The 24,101-nt window shown below is 42.3% G+C and overlaps 1 protein-coding gene across 1 annotated transcript in view; it reads left to right on the plus strand.

Annotated features, from left to right (window-relative positions):
- The first annotated feature begins 1,342 nt into the window (after positions 1-1,342).
- Positions 1,343-24,101, plus strand: part of LOC102944866 (complement C4) — a 95,354-nt gene continuing 72,595 nt past the window's right edge. Inside the window, exons 1-12 of the mRNA XM_043545663.1 lie at positions 1,343-1,398; positions 2,373-2,495; positions 9,291-9,483; positions 10,979-11,162; positions 11,910-11,980; positions 14,163-14,248; positions 15,642-15,724; positions 16,671-16,758; positions 18,750-18,855; positions 19,114-19,237; positions 21,601-21,716; positions 23,471-23,638. Of these exons, the coding sequence (XP_043401598.1) occupies positions 1,343-1,398; positions 2,373-2,495; positions 9,291-9,483; positions 10,979-11,162; positions 11,910-11,980; positions 14,163-14,248; positions 15,642-15,724; positions 16,671-16,758; positions 18,750-18,855; positions 19,114-19,237; positions 21,601-21,716; positions 23,471-23,638 (1,398 nt within the window). The remainder of the gene's footprint in view (positions 1,399-2,372; positions 2,496-9,290; positions 9,484-10,978; positions 11,163-11,909; positions 11,981-14,162; positions 14,249-15,641; positions 15,725-16,670; positions 16,759-18,749; positions 18,856-19,113; positions 19,238-21,600; positions 21,717-23,470; positions 23,639-24,101) is intronic.

Genomic DNA, 24,101 nt, shown 5'->3' on the forward strand with positions numbered 1-24,101 from the left:
GCTGGAGCCCCGGCCCTTTAAATAGCCCCCGGAGCCCCCGCTACCCCAGGGCTCCGGGGGCTATTTAAAGGGCCTGCGGCTCCCCTACTTTTACTACCCTGGTCCTTTAAATAGCCCCCAGAGCCCTGGAGTAGTGGCGGTGGGGCTCCGGCTGCTATTTAAAGGGCCGGGGCAGTAGAAGCAGGGGAGCCCCGGGCCCTTTAAATAGCTGCCGGAGCCCTCTGCCGCTACCCCAGGGCTCCAGCAGCGGGGCTCTAGAGGCAATTTAAAAGGCCTGGGGCTTCAGCCACTGCTGGGAGCCCCAGGTCCTTTAAATTGCCCCCTGGGGAAGCCGGGACCACCTGGCCAACCCCTTCTTCTATCACCACTCAGTGACTGTCTCAGGCCCCATGCCTGCCTGACCCCTACATCTACAGAGCAGGGTTCAGAAACCCTTCAAAGCTCTGCCAGTCAAAATCAGTACTCTTAATAGTCTTGATTTACCCCACCGCTGGACGGTCCCTGTAATTTCAGCCCTGCCCTTATGCAAACTGGAGCAGGTGACAACTCTATTGCCCACAAAGGTGCCAGCTAAAACCAGTTATATTCTTTGTCACGTGGAGATAAATGAATGGTGACCAGGGCTATCTGTCTTAGCTATGTATAGGGCCTCCATCACTGTAGTACCTGAGCGCAACACTTATCTTTAATGGATTTTTCCCCTCCCAATTTCACCTGTGAGGCAGGGAAGGGCAACCTCATTTTACAGATGGAGAACTGAGCCACAGAGAGACTAAAGTCACACAGGAAGTCTGTGGTGGAGAAGGGAATTGAACCTTTGTTGCCTAAATCCCAGCTTGCCAGTCCATGCTTCCTCACCATGTAGGGCCCTAAGCAGCCATGAGCTATTAGTAACTTTCAGTCATAACTGAGGTGGACAGAATTTGACTTGGTGACTTTCAGGTGAAAGGCTCTGGCCCCAAACTTTCAAACCTGGGTGCCTATAACTGGGCTCTTAAACCTACTGACATCAGTGAGCCAGGCCACTTCTATTTAAATGCCTAAATGTGGATTTAGGAGCCTAACTTTAGGCAGCCAGGTTTAAAAGTGTTGCCTCTGTGTCCCATTACCTATTTCATGAGCCTTCTAGTCTAACTAAAACTTATGTTTGATGTTGAGAATTATTTTTCTTCTGCAGTCATCTACCAGCAATGCCCAGTTTCAACAAGTATAAAGTGATTCCTCATGGGCATAAATTCAATGGACCAATCCAATATGCTGCTTAGAAAAAAGGGTTTGCAGATCTCAGTCCAGGTACTGTCCCCTTTTTTTTTTCTTTTTTTAAGAAAGTTGATTTGCCAAAATGCATCCTGTCTCGTACTTAGCAGCTACCTTATTGCTAGAGAAACTGATCTGCAGGTATGTTTAACACTGTATGTATGTAATAAGAAATAATCCAGTACAAAGAACTCAGAAGAAAAGCATGAGCAAGTCAAACTATCCTGCTTTAGCAGTCTTGCCATTACTAAAGGGCATGTAGGGGGCCTCTACCCCTCCCCACAACCAAGTGCGTGGAACTGTGGCTCTGTTCCCTGACACACTGGCTAGCAGAAAGAAGCTGTACCCTGAACAGGGTTGCAGTAACCTCCTTTACACCTCAGAGCAGGGAGAAGTGGGGAAGGAATTTCAGCTCTCTTAGCCTCAGTTCTTTCCTGCAGCTTTTCCTGCAGTAGTGTAACTACATGCAGCCCATCCTCCACCTCCTTTCCCGGACTAGTGATTGGGACACAATCTAACTGATAATTAGTAAGTAAATATATTACAAATCCAAAATGAAGCATGTTTCTGAAAACGAAAGGCCTTGAAAGTTAAAGCAAGTTCATCACAGGAGGACAGTGCTCCATCATTGTGACCATCTTTAGCCTTTTCAACAGAAATTCCATAGGGACTTCTGCTTCACTTGATGGCATAACAACATCTTATCTGTCCATTTCTGTTGTGCCAATCTCATACATTTTTATTTATTTATTCTTGGAAGGGTTCTGTGCTTTGTATGTTAGTTTCTCAATTAAAAACTTTTCTAGTGCAAAAAGGAAGAACACAGATGGTTTAAAATGCCATTCGTAGCACAAACCCCTTTAAAATCACTGGGACACACAGAGGTCCATGCTAGATGGTCCTACTGAAGAATCAGGGCCTTTAATGTTTTCAATCTTTACTTTAGGACATTTGGCTCGCCTCTTCGATTGTTTTACAAATTAAGGGAAAATCTGTTTCATTGTGTCTTGAAATGTAGGACTGAAATTTTTTAAATTAAATTATAAAAATGAAATGAAAATGGATTTTTGTGGTATTTCATATTTTGCCATAATAATGCCTATCTCTCTATACAGATACACTCCTCCACACCCCCACCCTGAGCTCTCACTGTGGCCTAATTCCTTGACTCAGGAGCCAGCAGATTGGCAGGGGCAGACCCTGTCCAGAGCTCAGACTGGGGAAAGAGCCAGAAGGAGGTGAGCAGCAGGAAACATGGCTGGGTGGGTAGAGGCCTCACTTCATGGAAGGGAAGTGGGAGGCATGTGTTTTTGGGGACATGGAGATGGGGAGCTGAAGAGAGGTTGAGTTGTGCTTGGCAGTCTAAGTGATGAAGAGTTATTGCAAGGAAATTTCAACAGCGTTTTTGTTCAGAAGCTGGTCTCGATGAGAAGCAGCATATATACCAGCTGTGCTGCCTCTCTGCAAATGCCATTTCTTCACACTATCTTCTACACCGTCTACAGTCTACCCAGCTGTGAGAGAACAGAAGAAGGGTGAACCTAGATTCCTATATGGAGGGGGTATAAGGAGGGGCCTTACCCTACTGCCGGTTTGTGTTTACCCTGGCACTGGCTTTCTATATATGATATAACTATAACCATAAATAGCAAAGTTTTGACAGTGTTCTGTATGCAAGTGCCCCATCTACTTGTGTATACAGACAATTAAAAGTTGTGGTAGCCTTGGGCTCCAGGCCTGTGCTTTTGGATTCTGCTAGAAAGTCTGGCAGTAGTTGGAACACTCCCCATTTCTGCTATATTTATTCATTAATCTCAGTTAGCTGCATTGCGAGGAACGGAATAGTTTTCTTCAGCTTTCTAAATATAGGTGACCCAGATTTCTGTTACTTACCCCTCAAATAACCCCACTGAATTTGGGGTTGTGTGAGGATTAAGGTGCTGTTCCACATGCATAAGACTCTTATTTTTTTTTCTTCTGAAAGACTGTTTAAACAAATATGGATTTCTCTCCCAACCCTTTCAGAGCCATGAATAGATACCTAATAAGCTGAGTTGTCCATGTAAACCCAGGATCTGTTCCCATATCAGATTTTTGAGCACCCAAAATTAGGATGTACAATTTTGGGCACTCAATGTAGTTACTTTTGAACATGTCCCAGAATGTTTGCACCTGGCACTACATCAGCAAAGACTCGTAATGGGACAACCCAGCTCCCCTTCAAAAAGGAGCTCTTCCAGTTAATCCAAAGGGAGCCTCTGGCAAAGCCAGTAGGATGTACGTCACAGCTGCAAGTTGTACGTCTATCATGCTGTGCCCCGAGTTCTATAAATGGATGGAAGTGTAGGAGGGTTGTGCCAGCTCCCAACTTTAGCAAGATGTCCTTTCCTGCTTGCCTTGGACTGAGGGACCTACTGCTCTTGTGGCACCATCAGTTAGTGTAGCAGGAAGACATTTCATTTTAAATGATTTAGCTTAATGAATTGTAGTTTAATGAGAGTGTGACATTGTTGACCACTGTAGAGCAAATTTCATGGGTAGTGTGGGATGGAGGAGCTGGGTGAATTTGGAATGGGCCACTAGAAGGGGGAAGCAGGGGGTAGAGATTCTCAGACCCTCCCAACAGAGCAAATTTTGCAGAAATGGATGTGGGACAGTAGTGGTAGTTCTGATAGCAAGTATCATGGGCTCGCTTTGAATATAAATACAGCCTACATATTCTTAGACAACTGCCTTATATGATGTTAATAATTAAAGGATCAGACTTAAATGTTATATGCCAAAGGGCAGTTTATCACTAGAAAATGTGGGCAGTTCTCATGGGCTCACTTCTTGTTTTTAGTTGTCAGTGAATCAGATGGGCAATTTTCCCTTTTCTTTTGTCAATAAAACCATGTTTATGAGTCAGCTTTCCAGGAAAGGGCTCTTAAGTTTAGACCTGATGGTGATTTTAGCTAATGCTTCTGTATTGCCTTTAATAAAGAACTGGTAAGAGCACAAACAGCTAGGTGTTAATTACTTCTATGGATTTAAATGGCATCTGTGTGTCCAACCCTGCATGGTACTGATTGCGCCCAACTCCCATGGGTCTCATTAGGAGATGGGGGTGCTCGGCCTCTCAGGAGACGTGCTCTCCACTTTGTAGGATGGGGTCCTGGAATTACAGTGATTGGTTCAATGCCATGGCCACAGGTGTCTCCGTCCCTTTCTGAGGCTGAGCTATAGGCAGAAACTTGTGTTACTCCTTCTAGTTAATGGACTTAGGGTTAGCGTCACAAAGGTACTTAGGTGTGATGATGCTGAGTGTCACAACACTTAACTTTTAGGTGCCTGGAAAGTAGGGTGACCAGATAGCAAATGTTAAAAATCTGGATGGGGGGAGGGGGTGGGAATAAGTGCCTATATAAGAAAAAGTCCCAAATATCAGGACAGTCCCTGTAAAATCGGGACATCTGGTCACCCTACTGGAAAGTCACAGGAATTCACAAAGCCTGCATTACACAGCTGGGCTCCCTATACAATGAATGGGGAGAGAGAGGCTCCTTCGAATACCATTCACAAAAGCCAGCATGCTTGGTGGTGTGGGTTAAACCCCGATGCTCTCACGGAGATAGGAGTCTAAATCCAGGCCCTAGGGAGACCCCTATCTCTGCTAGCAATCCAGAGCCAGGAGCCCGCTTTGGAGTTAGTCGCCTAAGGCATTTTATTTATTTATTTATTTATTTATTTGCAAGGAAGGGGGTGGTTGTCCCCAGTGCGACAGCTTGAAGAGTCATTTGGGTGAGAAAGGGAGAAAGCAAGCATGAGACTGACACTGTAGCCTAGGGTCAGGGCACTCACCTGGGCGGTGGGAGTCAGAGGATCCAGTCCCCCGGGCTGATGACTCCTTGTTTATTTATAGTGGAACGGCTTCCTCAGGAGAGACAAAGGGAGCCCTACATCAGCATGTTCTGTAGCTCAGTGGGTAGAACGCACTCCAGTGAGGTGGCAGAGCCCTGTTCAGATCCCTTCCCCCTCCCCCTTAAGGCAGAGGTGGGGATTTTAACTGGTTGTTTCCTATATCCCATGTGGGTACCTAACCATTGGGCTAAAGGTCTTCTTCCCTCTCCTTGACTCTTTTCTGTCAACTTGCTTGAGGGGCCCAAGCTGGTAGGTGGCCTACCAGATCAGGCCCTGCACACAACTGAACAACCGGCCTCCCTGGCTCATGAATCGCTCTGTGGCTTAGGCAGGAGACTGGCGCCTGAACACCAAGTGGGAAGTAGCGGTGCGCAGGCCCGCAGGCAGAAACATAGGTGCCTAGGGAACTTCTACTGCAAACACGTAGGCGCCAAGTGCTTTCAGGTGCCTACAGCTGTCATATGGAGTTTTGGGAAGTGCAGTGGAGCCTAAAACTGGGACTTAGGTGTGTAAGTCTGGGATTTAAGTGCCTAAGTACCATAGGCACCAACTCTGTGGGTGCTCCGGGGCTGGAGCACCCACAGAAAAAAAAATAGTGGGTGCTCAGCACCCACTGGCCACAGCTGTTCAGTAGCGCCACTGCCGATCAGCTGTTTGGTGGTGCCCCGATGAGCTAATCAGGGGCATGACCAAACAGCTCTTTGGCCATGCCCCCAAACAGCTGTTCGGTGGCTTGGGGAGGGGTTTGGGGGAGAGTGGTGGGAAAGCGAGGGCCTCAGGGAGAGGGTGAAGCGGCGGGCTGGGAAAAGGCAGAGCAAGGGCGGGGCCTTGGGGAGGGGGCAGAGTGGGGGCGAGAAGAGGTGGGGTGAGGTCAGGGCCTCAGGGGAAGGGGTGGAATGGGGGTGGAGCACCCCTGGGGAAAACTAGAAGTCGGCGTCTATGCTAAGTACTTTTGTGACTCTAGCTCTTAGTCCTTCAGCTCAAGTGATAAATATCTGCTTTGTAACTAGAGAGCACCGGTGCAATCCTTGCCCATGATCCACACAGAAGAGGGTGGAGGCTGTTGCAATAAATTTTATAGAAAACCTTTAGAAACTATTCTTGGATCATCTTAAAGATGGATCACTAACATGAGTGCCCCAGTCTTGAATAAGGACTTTTGTGTCTAAATAGTTGGAACAAATAAATGAATCAAAGCTTTATTTTTATTGTTACCTAGTGGGAGGCAGGTGACCCAGATTCTATGCTCAGCTCTACCGCTGACCTGCTGGGTGATCTTGGACAAGTCATTTCACCTCTCTGCCTCAGTTTCCTCATCTGTAAAACAGGGACAATGGCCCAGGGACCTTGGTTTGTCAAGTGCTTTGAGATCTAAGATGAAAAGCACTATATGCGAGGTGGGTATTATTTCTGTCGCTCTCTCTTCCATTCTAAAGAGCTGAAGCAGAGGGCTAGCATTAGCATCACTACACTCACCTTTCATTTCTAGAAGCCTGGGCTCATATGTGCCTTAAACCAGACAATGAAAATGGGCTTCTTATCTGTTTTGGGATAGGAACAACTGACCAAATCTAGGAATAAGTAGCTTGATTTTGCTTTAATTTTAAAATTAATTTGTTTTCATAAGAATATGTAAGGGGCCATTTCTTTGAATGCATCTTTTCATGATGCTGTCTCTGAACACACAGAATATATTAGCCCCTTGTCATACAAGCAAGAAGCTTAGAAGGCCATTGGTTAAAAGGACTGTGTTTCTGGTCTCCTACAGATACAAACAAGCAATAAAAACCTAACTCCCTGTAGATAAATCTTATCTTGCACATACAGTGGAAAAGGCCTTGACATGAAAATGAAGAGAGAAAAGAAGCAGGATGTGTCACCTAATTAAAATCAGAGAAGTGACTGTTATCACATAAAGAAACTGTCCACTCCAACTCCAACCAGCATGTAGAAAGTGAGGGGCATGGGTGGAGCTGGGATCAGAGAACTGTGCTTATTGAGCTCTTTAGACATATTTTAATTTTGAACCATTCTTCAAGGTTATTCACATACCTTATTGCAGTTCAAGCTTTCCCAACTATTGTACCCCTTTCAGGAGTCTAATTCTCTTGTGTACCCCAAGTTTTACCTCACTTAAAAACAACTTGCTTACAAAATCAGACATATAAATACAAAAGTGCCACAGCACACTATTACTGAAAAAATGTTTACTTTCTTATTTTTACCATATAATTATAAAATAAATCAACTGGAATGTAAATATTATTCTTACATTTCAGTGTACAGTATATAGAGCAGTATAAGCAAGACATTGTCTGTATGAAACTTTAGTTTGTACTGACTTGGCTAGTGCTTTTTACTGTAACCTGTTGTAAAAGTAGGCAAATATCTAGATGAGTTGATGTACCCCCTGGAAGACCTGGTTGATGTACCCCTGGTCGAAAACCATTGTCTTAGTGACATGTCCGCTAATCTCACTAACAGTCACTGTCCTGTCAAGGAAATTGAACTGTGCCCTTATAACTATTGACCAGATTTTGGAGAAAAGAGACTAAAACAAGATGAGAGAAAAGAGGATGTGGGCCTCCAGGACATCCATAAAGTGTGACCAGGTCCAACTGAATGGATGTCTTTAATTTGTGCCTGCAGTAAACATTTGTTCACATCACAAACCCAGCACATAATCTGGTATGGTTCAATGCAACCTTCAGGCTTTGCTCAGGAAAAGTCCAGAGTGATAGTTTGAGTATTGCAGGCCAGGACAGAGTTGCATTGGAGGAGTTCCATTTTGAACTTTGCTGAGTGATGCCCATGTTATACTTGGCTGTTTCTCATGTTTTCATAATCACTAAATTCAATCAGTATTTAAACGCACTGGAAAGAAACTTTCTTACTAGAACAAAGTTACAGTCAGATAGAAAAAAGCACCGTTTGTTTTATTCCCCACTCAGAATGAAGAATTGGCGTATTGCAATTGTTTTTGTCATGCCACCTTTTCATGAAACTGGTTTTAAGGATTGCATTTGCAGAACTTACACTATTAAAGTAGGCATCATATTCTGAGAACTTCCCTCCGCATTATTTTAAATGACTAACATTTGAAAATATTGCAGATGCAAAGAATGTGGGCAACAGAGGCTGAATAATAACATGCAAAGTCTTGATTAGGTCTAGAATGCGCATCCCCGGGCTATGTTTTTACATCTCTGGAACCTTCAGTCAGTATTAATTGCATAATATTGAGGGTTATTAATGAGTAACCCTGGGATAGAGACTGATAACTGATGTAGTCTGTGGTCAGCCCCGTTCCAACCACCACCATCTCAAAGGGAGGTTGTTAATGTTCTTCTGATAGATCTTTTTTGCAGCAAGGAAATTTATGTTGCAGAGGTTTTTGATGGAAAGGCTGGTATTTGTGCTGGGCATTTGTGCATTCTTGTGCAATGCAGAACAAGTGCCATCGTAAGTATATTGCTTATTAATTTTCTTCTTAATGACAAATGCCATGGGATAGAAAGCATAGCTGGCTGACACTCAACTCCCTATCTCCTTCTCATGAAACCCAGATTCTATAGTCTTGTATTGCTAGTATTTTAGGGACATAGGTATCTGGATGAAGATGATCTATAACTCAACATATATAAGATGGAAGTGATACCTGTTGACATATGGAAGCATTTGGCAGAATGGATAGTATAGGGCAGGTATTGGTACCATCAGTTGAAGATACACGTTTTCAAGTATAAAATACACATATTTATACAGTGTTATTAATGTACTGCCTGGTATTACTTCCAGATATGTAGGCGGGAGCCTGTCTAATCTTGCTCTCTATTAAACTGGGCATTGGTAATCATTATTAGTCTACAAGGTCCACCCTTTCCCCCTTTGCATGTGAGATGAATTTGGGGTAGGGCTGGTGTGGTGATTCAGGGTGGCTGAGAACTGTGAGGAAGGGGTTGATGGATTTCTGTTGTATTTATGTCGTCGCTGGGTTGGTTTGATCTGTGGGAATTGAGATCCGTTTATTTAAGTGTCTTTTGAAAAGTTTGCACTGGATGGGTGCTTTTTTAGTATCGGTTTTAAAAAAAATCCACATAAGTCAGTAAATAGTCTATTCTATCTGGTTTTAGATTTCTTATTACTGCACCAAATCTGGTACATGTGGGAGAACATGAAACAATAACCGTTCAAGTACATGGAGCACAGAGCTCTGTCAAAGTTACAGCATATTTCAAGGATGAGATAAAAAATGAGCTACTATCAGACATCACTGTCTTTACCCTCAACAAAGAGAACAACTATCAGCAAATGAAAAAAATTATGGTGAGTCAACAATCATGCTAGTAACCAAAAGCTGTCACTTAAAAAGCTGTCTGCAGACGTATCATCATGAGCTGGGACTTTGTGAGATCACTGACTAGACGGGGTCAAAGCTCGGATAGGAAAACTTAAGCTCTGTTTGGAGTGGTATTGCGGGTTCAGATGGTGGCACTCTGTTTTCTGAGTCTATACTACTAAAGAAGTGCCCCAGCATGGTTTCAGTGTGCTCTTTGTGACGATAGGTGCTAACTTCTATGCGGTAGGTAGACCCAAGTTCCTGATCACTTTTCATTAATAAAGATTTAGTGACTTTTTCGTGAGAATGGGGAATGGAATATTGGCCCTGGTGCCTTGGCGAAGTCACTTCACAGTTCCGTTTAGATAAAGTGGACTTCTTCAATTTTATTATTGAGGGCTTGTCTAGACTTAAAACACTACGCAGCATAGCTGCACCCTGCAGTTGCACTGCTGTAGTGCTTTAATGTAGACACCACCTATGCCAATGGGAGAGATTCTTCCATCAGCATAGGTAATCCACCTCCCCAAGAGACGGTAGCTAAATTGACAGAAGAATTTTTCCATTGACCTAGCACTGTCTACATGGGGACTTAGGTTGTTTTAACTCCATCACTCAGGGGTGTGGATCTTGCAGACCTCTGAGCAACATGGTTATACTGACCTAATTTTCTAGTGTAGACCAGGCCTAAGACTGTGGTAGCACCCTGAGTGTGATAGGCACTTTCCATACCTAGGGGAAAGCGCATCCTAGCCCTTAGAATGTATGGTCTTCTAATCTAAAAATGTATGCTATTGCTGTGAGCTGGTAAGGAGCTGCTACATTGCACCCCAAAGCCTGCTTACTGTTAATGGCTGTTGAAATGAGCCCTTAAAGTTCAGGAGAGTTGAGATCTGGGGTTTTGTTTTGGCTCATTGTGAAGACAGGGATAAGCTGCAAAATTCAGAATTGATCTGAATATCCCTAAAGTTCAGATCTGCAGCTTTGGTTTGAGCTCCTTTCTGGGCAGGACATTTGGTAGCCCTTATTAATATGCATCAGATAAGACTCTAATCACATGCCCAAACGTCGAATAAATAAGGGAATATGGGGTAATATTACAGCTACCAAATGGCATGGTCACAAGAATGTAATATGTATTTAGGATAAAAAGTAATTAGATTTTAATTATATTTAAGTTGAAAGAAGGTGTTTTACTCTTCCATAGTTCCATGGCAGAAAATTAGGGAGTGAATTGCATTTCTAATGCCAAAGAAATAATAGTCCCAAAATAGAAATAAATTTGAGTACCATCTGTATAAAAATGATATGAGCCATACAAATGGTATCAACTCTTCAGCTATTTCATGGATACTTCAATCGGATAAACTTCTTAGGCCAGATTCTCAGCTGCTCTAAGTTGGCATAGCTCCTTGGAATTTAGTAGAGCTACACTGAATAACACCAGGTGAGGATCTAACACTGTTCTTCCATTATATTCAGGTCAAGCCTGATTTGATGCCTGAAGATATGTTCAAGAAAAGACGAAAACCGTATGTTCTGCTAGTCACTGAAAGCAAGGAGCTTTTTAAGGAACACGATCAGCACACTCGCATCCTCCTGTCTTCCAAGAAGGGCTACATTTTTATTCAGACAGATAAACCTATATACACACCTAACACAAAAGGTTAAAAAAATAGTACCACCTTTCAGAGGTTAAAAAAGCTGTATATCATGTGGTTGCTCTTAGGGAAAAAATTAATCGCAAATTCTTCACTTTGTGGCAAAAACCTCACTACTCCCCTCACCCCTTTGTGGGTCCAGCAGCTGCAGCAGACTCTAGGCACTTGTACTTCTGCAGACGCTAGCCTGCTGCATTGTGACTTAGCTCTGTGTAATAGCACAAAAGGATAAAGAATTTTTTGGTTCCCTCTCCTAGCCCTTAGACATTCACCCCGGACCCAAGTAAAATATGGAACTTCCTCTTCAAGCACACAACAATGACTTTCACCCGAAAAATATTAAAATGTAGGAGGAACACCCTCACAGAGCTTTGTGACACGCAATATGTCCCCTTTTAGTGATTGTGAAGTGACAAAATATGAGATTGGATTAAGTGATAAAACAGGGAGCTCAACATTATACACATTTGAGCTGCAATGGTTAAGTGCCTGTAATGATACTGTAGTGGGACCAGACTTACTCTATCTTTATAAGAGATATTCTTAAAGCAGCAAACACATTTGTTCATATTTATCTTGCGTCATACAATATAACCTGAAAAAGACAGTGGTGGTTTTTTTTATTATGTTTCTGATTATTTGATTTGCCTTCCTGAATTGATTGACTCAGTTAACAACATGAAACTAGAACTAGAATGTGTATTTTAGAAAGGTAAAACGAAATCCTCAACTTTACCATTTTTGTTATATAGTCAAGTACAGGATCTTCACCTTGGACACTGCAATGAAACCTGCAAATGAGAAGATTCAAGTCATTGTACTAGTGAGTATTTAAACTGTGGTAGGTAGTTTTCCAGGAAGTTCAAGAGTGAGATTGGTTCCAATGATGGCTTTTGAGGACACAGCTGCACTTTTGTTCACAGTTGTGAGAATCTGGTTACAAAATTTTCTAGGGCAGAGGTGGCTTCTGAAACCTCCATCAAGAGTTCCAGTTAACGGATGTGTTTTTGTGGCGTGGGCATTTGTCCATTAAGAACTGAATAGAGACCATCAGTTTATTCCATGTGGCCACTGGACAGCTATCCAATGGTGACAACTTTCATTCATTATTAGGGCTGTCGATTAATCGCAGTTAACTCACGCAATTAACTAAAAAAAAATTAATCACGATTAAAAAAAAATCATGATTAATTGCAGTTTTAAACACACTGTTAGACAATAGAATACCAATTGAAATTTATTAAATATTTTGGATGTTTTTCTACATTTCCATATATATTGTATTCTGTGTTGTAATTGAAATCAAAGTGTATATTATTTTTGATTATAAATATTTGCACTGTAAAAATGATAAACAGAAGAAATTGTACTTTTCAATTGACCTCAGAGAAGTACTGTAGTGCAATCTCGTTGTTGTGAAAGTGCAATTTACATATGTAGATTTTTTTTTTACATAACTGCACTCAAAAACAAAACAATATAAAACTTCAGAGCCTACAAGTCCGCTCAGTCCTACTTCTTGTTCAGCCAGTCGCTAAGACAAACAAGTTTGTTTACATTTACAGGAGATAATGCTGCCCTCTTCTTATTTACAGTGTCACCAGAAAGTGAGAACAGGCATTTGCATGGCACTTTTGTAGCCAGCATTGCAAAGTATTTACGTGCCAGATATGCTAAACATTCGTATGCCCCTTCGTGCTTCAGCCACCATTCCAGAGGACGTTTCCATGTTGATGATGCTCGTTAAATAAATAATGTGTTAATTAAATTTGTGACTGAACTCCTTAGGGAGAATTGTATGTCCCCTGCTCTGTTTTACCCACATTCTGCCATATATTTCATGGTATAGCTGTCTTGGATGATGACCCAGCACATGTTCATATTAAGAACACTTTCACTGCAAATTTGACAAAAATCAAAGAAGATACCAATGTGAAATTTCTAAAGATAGCTACAGCACTCGACCCAAGATTTAAGAATCCGAAGTGCCTTCCAAAATCTGAGAGGGATAAGGTATGGAATAGCTTTCAGAAGTCTTAAAAGAGCAACACTCTGATGCAGAAACTACAGAACCTGAATCACCAAAAAAACAAAATCAGCCTTCTGCTGGTGGCATCTGACTCAGATGATGAAAATGAACATGCATCGGTCCACAGTGCTTTGGACTGTTATCGAGCAGAACCCGTCATCAGCATGGACACATGTCCCCTGGAATGGTGGTTGAAGCATGAAGGGACATATGAATCTTTAGCGCATGTGGCATATAAATATCTTGCGACGCCGCTACAACAGTGCCATGAGAACGCCTGTTCTCACTTTCAAGTGACATTGTAAACAAGAAGCAGGCAGCGTTATCTCCTGCAAATGTAAACTAACTTGTTTGTCTGAGTGATTGGCTGAACAAGAAGTAGAACTGAGTGGACTTGCAGGCTCTAAAATTTTACATTGTGATTAATTTTTTTTAATCGCTTGACAGCCCTAATATTACCAGATTGGTTCAGACTTGAACCTGTAAGTAGATGAGAAAGGCTCTGTTAGTTTCCCATCCAGGTCTCATGAGGGGGATTGTTTAAAAGTATATCCTTAAATATAAGGTAAAGAACAATAATTATATTAAGACATGCAGCATATGGCTGTTTGGGTCGCCTACGACTAGTTCTGTGCACCATCATGTTGGAACCTTGGGTCCAATTTCTTCCTTCCTTCCTAGGTCAGAAAGGGCAGGGAGGACTGTCAGGGCAATTTACTGTGTCACTTAGCAGTAATTCTTCCAGTCAGAGGAGGAGTCGTGTATACAGGCTGTGAAGAGAATCTGAAATAGTCCTTCTCGGTCTAAAGTGGAGTATGGAGGTAGGGCAGAAAAGTGGAATCCTAAAGAAAGGAAAAATTAGAGCAATCTTGCTTTTTCCCCTCCCCAGGATCTAGATGCAACCTTCAGCTCATGACACAAATGTTTCATTCTGCGGGTATGAGCTGTATCTTTGTTTTTGTTTTTTCCTCGATAGAATTCAAAAGGAATGGTGGTTAAAAAATCAGCGTTGCAGACAAAACCAATGACCAGTGGACATTTTGTGATACCTGACATTGCAGAGTAAGTTACTGTGGCATAATCTTCAATGTTTCAACATATCAAAATTACTACTATTATTATTTAGGAGCATCAGAAATGTCTTCAAACTAAAAGTGGCTAGAGAGATACACAGTCTATTTTGGGAACAATTTTCCATTTCTCACCAAGTATTGTTTAGTTTTGTCATCCTTTGTTAGAGAAGAAGAGGAATATAGGACGGTGTGTTACAAACTGCCCCTTCCCCCGTGAAATTCAGACAAGATCAAGTGGATTTTAACCATTTATTGAAAACTACAGTAGGATCTAAATATGTGCTTGTAGGCTACAATTACAGCAAGTAAGGAAACTCCCACTCCCTGCTGGGTCTAGCAGGGCATATCAGCTACAGGCAAATGAACCCTTTTCTCTGTCTAGAGTCTGTCATGCCTCCATCACACAGCACACGGAGAAGCTCTTAACACACCCATATATAGCCTCTGCTACTCATGCACTCTGTCACATGCACATACACAGCATGTCTGTACATGCCCAGCCATGGCTCCCCCTACTGCTGGAAAACATGAAACACATACTAAAAAGATAAACCTTAAAAACAAGATGGGTAAAGGTTCCTCACCCTGGGGACACAGAGTGGGGCGCTACAGTCCTGCAACGGGTGAAGGAGACGTTTCTGCTTTGATTACATTCAAGCACAGCTATGGCATCCTTTTAGAAAATGGCAGGAAATGATGGTCCAGTCATGTGTGGCCCTGAGATCCTTGTGGAAGACACCTTGATCCTTACAAGAGCCAGCTCAACCGCTTAGTGCTTATATGGTGCTGCTATCTATATTCCAAATTATTAAGGCCCCAGTTCAGCAAAACTGCTTAATTGTAATCATGTGCTTAAATCTGTCCCTCTTTAGTATAGCACTTATATTTAAGCATTTGTTTAGTACATGCTTGAATCCCATTGACTTCAATGAGACTTAAGCATGTGCTTAAAGTTAAAGGTGCTTAAATGCTATGCTGAATTATTTAGAGCTCATAGCATGAAGATTGCCTCTTGCAAATATATTGTGACTGTCTTCTTCATATAGCTTTTTAGCGGGTAATCTGTGTTCCACATAGTTTGCAACATGGTAATTTATTGGCTTGTTCCTCATGCTCTCCAAAGTGTCTATTTCAATCCAGACTGCAATGCTTCAGAGAGACATTTATGGGCTCCCCAGCAGTAAAGGGAAAGTAAAATGAAGGAAATTCATTGTTAGGGGGTGAAGACAAAGGAAGGAAGCAGGGACTGGTATTTGGTTTCAACTGCTGGGGTTTGTTTTCTTTCCTTATTCTATTTAGCAATACATTAAATATGTTTAAATTGCTTTGAAAATCTATTGAGTAAGAGAAACTTTCCCCTCTCTATTTAATCTGAACACTAGTCCTGGAAACTGGAAAATCCTGGCCTGGTTTGATGAGTATGAGATGTCCAATAGTTCAGCTGAATTTGAAGTTAAAAATTATGGTAAGCTAAAGTTTAATTTGGAGTATGAGTACTTGAAGTTCTGACTATATCTCAGCGAAATATCTGGTTGAGCTGAGATATTAGATCTTCTAGATAACTGAGGGCCAAATGGGCTTGAAAGGCAGTGACCCAAGTAGGAGGTGGTGTTAACCTTTCTTCAAGCAGCACTTTGTGGGATTATACCTCAAGGAGGTGTAATGTCTCGCTGAGTTCCCTGGTGCATATGGTAGCACGCAATCTCCACCATCCATTAAGATGATGATGGTTACTCACCCCAGTGTGTCTGAATTGCTGTGTGGGCCAGTGCAGTGTGTATGTGTGTGTGTTGGGGGGCAGTGATGGGAGGTAGCAGGGTAATGGCTCTACCCATTCTACAGTGCCTTGGGCTCAAATTGATGCACAGAGAAACAGTCTTGACACTTGGCTGAGCCAATTCATATGCAAGGTGCTTGAATTGGGAAGAATTTGCACCCTCTCATCCCTAGGCACCCATGTAGGGGCCAATCATGATCTGACCCTTAGTGAACTGGAGGATTTTATAATGAATGTACTTTGGTGAGGAACAGCTGACTCTAAGGGTATCACTCAGCCAGCGGGCCTGATTCTGATCTCACATATATTTTACACATGTGAAATATCATTGACTTCAGTGGATATAAATCAGTATTTGTGAGATCAGGCTCCTGTCCAGAGTCTATCTGTCTCTATGCCATTGTAATATAGCTCCAACTATTGGTTAGCAAGAGGGCTATCAAAGACTGCTCTGCCTTTGCCTAAAGCTTAAATGGAGACTTCAACTTTCTCTGCACACCTCTCAGTACAGGAACAAAGAGCTGCCAATTTTTCCAAAGCCTTGTGCATTACAAACTCTCAGGAGTTGAAGGCACATTTGAAATGTGAACTTTTTTAGACGTGATCTTTATTTTTTTGTGTTCTTTTTGTGCAGAGCTTCCATCTTTTGAAGTCAAACTTATCCCATTTGAGCCATACTACCATATTTGGAACAAGACCTTTACATTTGATATTTATGCAACGTAAGTATATTTTAATGGTGTCTTTTTTATGAGGCTTGGGGATAAGAAAAAGTGAACTCTGTCACTTCCTCCAATCCTTGTAATTAATAATTAAATTAATCCATAAGACAGGAGAGGCAGTTCAATTGTTGGCAAATGCATCTTTTGGGGTCCCAAGTTTGAAGACTGAATGCTTTCAAGCCATATGAGACGTCAAAATGCACTGGTTTCAGTGTCTTGACGGAATTAATAATTGTACGTTGCTTAATTTGACCATTTAAATAACCAAATCTTTTTTTAAAATGTTTGTTTTCTAGTTTAGATGCTTAGATACTAGGTTGATGAGGGCCACATAGGTACCTAAATAGACAGATATTAGATTTTTTACATTGTTATGGATCATATATCTATCATATACGTCTCATAATTCTTGTTTCTGTGTACATGCTGCAGGTCATCTAACATCTGATTCTGTATAATAGAAATCAGTTGGAGACTTTCCACTAACTTTAGTGGGAGCAGGCTCTGGTTTTTCTCAAGCATTTCTCCTTCAATCTTCCATATTCTGGTCCTTTCTCTCAGTCTCTTCTTTCTTGAAACATTGCTGTGAAATGCTGCTTCTGTGCTAATGAGATGCAGTCTGATAAAGAAAGAAACAGGGCTTTGTGCCTTTCTTTATGAGCTATAGAAGAGATGAAGATGAGAGAGAATTTATTTCTGGGTTGCTAGATCAACAGGTCCCTAAGACAACCAGGGATAATTATTTTTAATTAAATGAAAAATCAGCAAATATAAGAGTTAGCAACATTCTAAAGCCCAGTAACTTATGATTTATACAGAGATGGACCTCAGCTGTTAGTTCAGACCCAAATTTGAACTTTTCCCTAACTCAGTGGTGTTTGGATCTCGTGGCTTTATTTGGGCCAACTTCTAATTTTAGAATAATGACATCAACCTTAAGTCCCCTCCAATAAGCAAAGAGTAATGATGAGGAAAACAGATGGGCAATGTTTGCTATTTATTTAAAAATAAGTAGCATTAATACAGTTTCTTAGACATTACGTTCTCATGCACAGGTTTCAAGCAGAGACTGGCAGAACCAAGAGCAGTTACCAAAACCCTGAAAATTCAGTGATGTTCAGAGAAATGGTTCTGTTTTTAGGCCATTTGTCATCTGAATTGGAAATGCTGGTCCTATATTAGCAGTTGCTGTAGAGTTGATCCTTTATGCAGAGAGTCTCAGAAATTTGGTGTTTCTTTACTTGCTATATCAATCTTACGCACCTATATGCTCCATCACTGTAGTATATGAGAACCTCATAATTTTAACACCCCTGTGAGGTAGAGCAGTGTAGCAGGGTCGGCACCCACCTCTCACGAGTGTCCCCTCTGGTTGGGTGTGTCCGCAGTCTTTAAACCAGTCCAGCCCTGGTATGGGGCTGTATCCCCAGTGCTTCCTCCCTGGAGACACTATCTTCCTGCGGCCCTCCACAGGCTCAGTCCCTACTAAGTGTCCACAGCCAGATGGGAGCTCCTTCATTGCTCCCCCAGTCCCTGCTAGCGAACTGTCTTTGGCTCAGAACTAGCAGCCAGCCAGAAGCCTCTCGCTCCCCTGAGTCCCTGCCATCCGTTGTGCTGCAGTTCCCTCCACCAGGCAGGCGTTCAGTTGTTTCTTCTCCAGCTTCTAGCAGCAACTAACTGCTGCTATGTTCTGCGGCTCCATTTATATGGCCCTAGTGTAGACTAGCTCAGGGACTAAGTGACGCATCTAAGGTGTGCACTTTGTATGTCTACAGCTTTGTACATGAAGCTGTCAAAGATTATCATATGTTTAGCACTAGTTGCTAGAGCTGTATTTCAGTTCTAAATACTCAGTTACCATGGCACAATACTAACACATTGCTAGGTAAAGGGACTCTTTCGTTTCATGTTCATTAGCAAGCACACATTAGACTGTCTACTGTGTGAATATTACTATAATTATTGTTGCTTCATTCTTTTCCCTTTTAAAGGCACTCTTATGGAAAAGGGATAGATGGTGTTGCATATGTGCGATTTGGCATAATAGAGGAAACTGATAAAAAAATCTTTCTCCCAGGCCTGGAACAACAGCCTTCAGTAAGTACAACATACTAGAAATGATTATTGTATATGATTGAATATTGAATCATATTAAATATTAGTTCAGTGGAGCTATGTTATTTTATACCAGTTGAGTTCAATATTGTTGAGATTCGTGGAAATGAAATAGCAAATGGCCTTAAAACACTGGCCTTTGTACTATTACAGTCAATTTACTGGAAGTGCAACATAACCTTTAAATCTAATACCATTCAAAGCACCAAAGGGAATAATATTTTTCCATCTTGATTTTAGATACAAAATGGAAAAGGAACAGTCACGTTAAGTACCAAATCTTTGGAAGAAAAAATAACAAAGAACATTACTGCTTTGGAAGGGCATTTTTTATATGTCTCTGTTACAGCTATAGAAACTGCAAGTAAGTAAACTAAGCATTTGCTGATGTAATCTACAGCATTTTCATTGATCTTTTCCCAGTACAATTCTCACTGGGTGAAATCTTGGTCCATGGAACTTCTTTTCACTGCACATTAACACAGGTGCTTATTTGACTGTTGTCCACATACATTATGTCTATGCCGCAGGCTTTATCATGTGTTCTTATCCTCGTTTTATGCCCACCCCTCACACCACCATCCACACACAGTATCCTAAAGCATGTGCTTATATGAGCCTTGAACCCATGTTTGTTTGCACAGCTGGGGGGTGGGTTAAAGCCCACATTTTGCTGTAAGGCATGCTTCAAACTGTCCACTTTGCAGTGAGGATACAGCTGTAGCCAAGCTTGTGTTCAGATAGTCCTCCAATACCATACCACATTCCTGGGTCCTGTACGTTCCAGCTCTTCTTTCTAGTCACTTCCTACTTGCCTCCCATGCACCAGAAGCTACTTGTCAGTCAACGTTTAACTCTTCATTCCACTCAGCCTTCTCCATTTCCTGCTCAGCCCAACTCTGCAAAACAGCTCTACATTATGGTCAACACCCAGCGTGCTGCTAGCTGGCCAAAGGAGCACGCCACAGTTCTGGTTAACCAGTGCTGTGAGCACAGCAGGGAGCATGATTTTGGGAGCAAATATCCACTTGTCTGAGAACATCTCAAAGAGGCTAGTGAAGATGGGACTGCTGTTCAATGCAGGTAGTGCATTAAACATCTAAAGACCTTCTACCACAAGGCAAAGGTTAGCAAATCACCATCTACCTTCCCCTGATTGGGGACTCACCATGGTCCCAAGCACAGAGCCCATAGACCTACATGACAAGCTTCTGAGCAGGGATTTTGAGACCAGTAGCAATGGCACCGGAGTAGACCACAGCAGAACATGGGGCGGAGTCACAGGAACAGACTGTGGTGCTGGAACAAGCCTTAGATCAGGCCCCGCAGCCAGATGGGCTAAGGGGTATCCCGAGGCTATATTCCAAGGACCTGTGCATACTGCAACACTAAGAGCCGTGGGATATGCCGCAGCAGTCTTACTGCCGCACACAAGTGAGTACGGCATCAATGTGGATGCAACAGTTTGAGTGTTTTTTCACAGTGTGGCTGCTCTCACTCATGCTGGGCTGACATGAGAGAATTAAGTGGAGTGTAGATCTCTTTAGTTAACTCTGCAGTGAAGACATACCCATGGAAGCCAATGGCAAAACTCCCATTGACTTCAATAGGGCCAGGATTTCATCCATCATGTTTTATTGTCTGCTTAGCACAACTGAAAGAGAGCTAGATAATATATATGTTTATACTTGCTATAATTTAGTCTGAGTCTTAACATTGTGGACACCATTGTGCATATAATGGCATACACAGCTGATGAACTTTATTCAGTAGGGGCTGACCCTGAGAGCACAGAAGTGACAAACAGATGTTATAGAAGGGTTTTTTCCCCTCTCTCCTCGCTAGCCACACTGAATTTTGGCTAGGAATGTATCAGCTTTTTTGCAGCAAGAAGGAGATCCAGCCAAAACCAGTGAATAATAATGCTGGATGAGCAGGAGCTGACTGCGAAGTTATCATGAAGGTTTGAATCTGCAAAATAAAATATCGAACAAGCATAAAAGTATTAGAAGTATTTGCCAGAAAAGAAAACTCTCCTCCCAGAATGTTAGAGACCTGAGGCCTGATTCTTCCACCATTACTCACGCTGAGTAAGGCCTGCTTTTTTGAGTACTCCCAATAGAACTAATTGTCGAGAAAAGAACTACTCAAAGGGAGCGAGAGTGGTGGAATCAAGCCCCTAGTAAAAAATGAAGCTCTCAAAGGGCCAGAGTCCACCCTCTTGACGTTGAGTAATACCTTTAACAGTAAAGAAATATCACCTGCCTGCTATCAGTTCACATAAATGATAAAAATATTACTGTTAACCTAAATGTTTTCTTCCCCCCAAGCCATTCTCTGCACCACATTCCCTCAGCAAGGACAGCAAGAGGGATGTGAGCAGGGGGTGTACACTGTTCAGAAGGGAAGGGAAAACTGGGTTGTATATGTGTGGGGGAAGGTGGAGATCAGGAAGGCTGAGGGGTACACACTGGCAATGCAACCCAGCTTCATTGGCTATGTGGAGTGGCTGCATCGTATGACTGAAGAGCAGCCTGAGCATACTAAGGAATCCAAGGCCAAGAAAAGTGATATTCCATTATAAACTAAGCCTTGAGTCTTTGGAAACGAAGGCTTAGCTTCATTCACTTCTGTTGTACTTTAGTTTTCTTCATTTGTGGATGCCTTTTAACATTTGTGTGGGAGTAAAAAATGTCTTTGGCCATAAAAGGTGTTTGCTATTAATAGGTGGTGAAATCCAGGAGGAAGAACTCAGTAGTGTGAAGTTTGTCAAATCTCCTTATAGTATAGACCTGTCCAACACCAAACAATATTTTGTGCCTGGGGCACCTTTCTCCATTGTGGTAAGTAATGTTTAGTTTGCAGTAGCTGCTTTCTTCCATTAACAGGGACTCATCTAGCAGCTGTCCTGCCCATAGAATTCCCAGCTTCTTCCATGGGATTTCTTTGTGAGGAATACCTGGCAAGTGTAGGCCCAAAATGTTGCTGTCTATCTCTGTTCATTTTCTGGTTTTATCTTTCTGAGTACATAGAGCCATAGCAGAGGGTGGAGAGTAGAAAATATAGAACTTCTCTTTAAGAAAGGAACTAAGGATGCAATGGTACACCTAAAGCCTTCAAAAGCTATGAGACAGTGCCCGCTCCCCCCCCAAAAATCATGAAATTGGCTTACAAATCCAGAGATTTTTAAAATAAAAGTTGCTTTCTTTTCATTTGTCTTCTGGCTTTTGAGCTGTCAGGGTTAATGTTTTCAAATTTTTCGGCACAGCGATCACGGCTAGAAACTTAATGTGTGTCTGTCTGTCTGTTATGGAAGCTGAAATTCTCATATAATCACTTGTCTCCAAGGCCTAAGTGATTACATATGCTACTCCTGGGGGAATTCTGCACCAAAAAATTAAAATTCTGCATATTTTATTTGTGAAAATAACACAATATAATTATGTCAGTTACAATTATTTTGATAATTTATTTAAAAATACCTGTCAACAAGTATGTCTGTAACAATGCAGACAACAAAAAAGATTAATGAAATGTTTTTTTGACAAACAGATTCCTTACTAGGCATATGAGTAATAATTTATTTAATCTACAATACAGAAACGTATTTCCCACACCCCTCAGAAGCAGTGCAAAGGCTTGGGGGAGTCAGGGGTAATGGAGGAGTTGAGGGAGGAGGAAGTAATTGCTGGGAATGAGCCTGGGAGTGAACCTGAAGGGTTGCTGGGTGTGCGTGGGAGAAGTATGGAACAGGGTTTTTTGCAGGGGAAGGGATTGTTAAGGAGTTGAGGAGCCTCCCCCTTACAGACCCTGGATGACCCCTAGCCTTTTCCAGTCAGTCAGGCACATCTGCCCCCATCCTCATGCACCCCCCAATCCCTATGTGTCCCTGCACCCCCACTCAGCCCCCCCCCGTCCCCATGTGTCCCTGCCTCCCCTCTCCATGTAGGCCTGTACCCCCATTCAGCCATCCCCCACAATGTGTCTCTGCATCTCCCTGTCCCCATGTGTCCCTGCACCCCCACTCCCATTCAACCACCACTCCAGGCTGGTCCCACTACTAGCCCTTCTGATCCCCAGTCTGTGATCCCCCAGCAGCCCTATGTGACACTCTCTGTCCGTCCCTTGCCTCCTCACCTGGCCCCATAGGCAGGGCGCTGTGAGGAACACACCCTCTGCTCTCTCCCCATCAGCTGTTGACTGCTACAGCTGGTGAGCTGGCTGCCTCTGTTCTGGTGCCAGAGCAGCCTTTGGTGGGTGAAAGGCATAACTGCAGTGCCTCTCCGGCAGAATGTATTTTCTGTGGAGAAAAAAACATCTGCAGGGCACATGAATTCTGCACTTGTGCAGTGGTGCAGAATTCCCCCAGGAGTGATATGTGCTTAGGAGAGCACTGGCACAACAGGGAATCTGGGTGTAGTTGCATGATACTAGTTGGTAACAAGACGAAGTCACCTCCTGTTTCTCCCTCCCAATGGTCAAATTTCCAAATAATAATTTTTAAGGATTCATATTTCCTATTGGTTTAAAATATCTTTCCTTGTTTTAAGATTTTATTTTCACCCTGTCATTTGCCTGTGGAAATTTTCCCCAATAGGCATCTATAACTTCTGCTGATGGTTCTCCTGCTGCTGCCGTGTCTGTTACTGCAACTCTTACCCGAGATAGAAAAGACCCAAAGAAAAAGACTGCACTTTCTAGTAAAGAAGGTCTAGTATCCTTTGTATTCAACATTCCTCGTGCTGCAGAGAAGCTACAAATAATGGTAAAAAAAATTGCTAGACAAACTTTTACAATGTATTTACAGAAAATGAATGCCCAGAATATTTTTGATGGAAGCTGCAAGGCAACTGCAGCATGATTCCTTATATCATACGAACATTTTTAGGAAAATTCCATTGAAGATGTTACATTAAGTAGGAGCCTGATGTTGTAAATCTTTACGCACTTGAATAGTTTCACTGATATGATGGAAACTACTTTTAGGATTGTTTGCATGTGCAAGGGTTGACTGACTCAGGCCCTAAAGTTGCATTGTAAAATAGTTTGTATGGTTAGCTAGACTGTAATCTTCTCAGGACAGGGATCAGTTCTTTATTTTCCCTGTACAGCATCTGTGCTGTACAAATGTTAAATACTAATAGTAGTGTATTTGTGCTCGGTTTGTGATAGCCAAATTTTGTCAAAATATAGCTTCCACTTTCACACAACGGCAGAAATGGTGGACA

The sequence above is a fragment of the Chelonia mydas genome, chromosome 1 (assembly GCF_015237465.2).
Source record: "Chelonia mydas isolate rCheMyd1 chromosome 1, rCheMyd1.pri.v2, whole genome shotgun sequence".
NCBI lineage: Eukaryota > Metazoa > Chordata > Testudines > Cheloniidae > Chelonia > Chelonia mydas.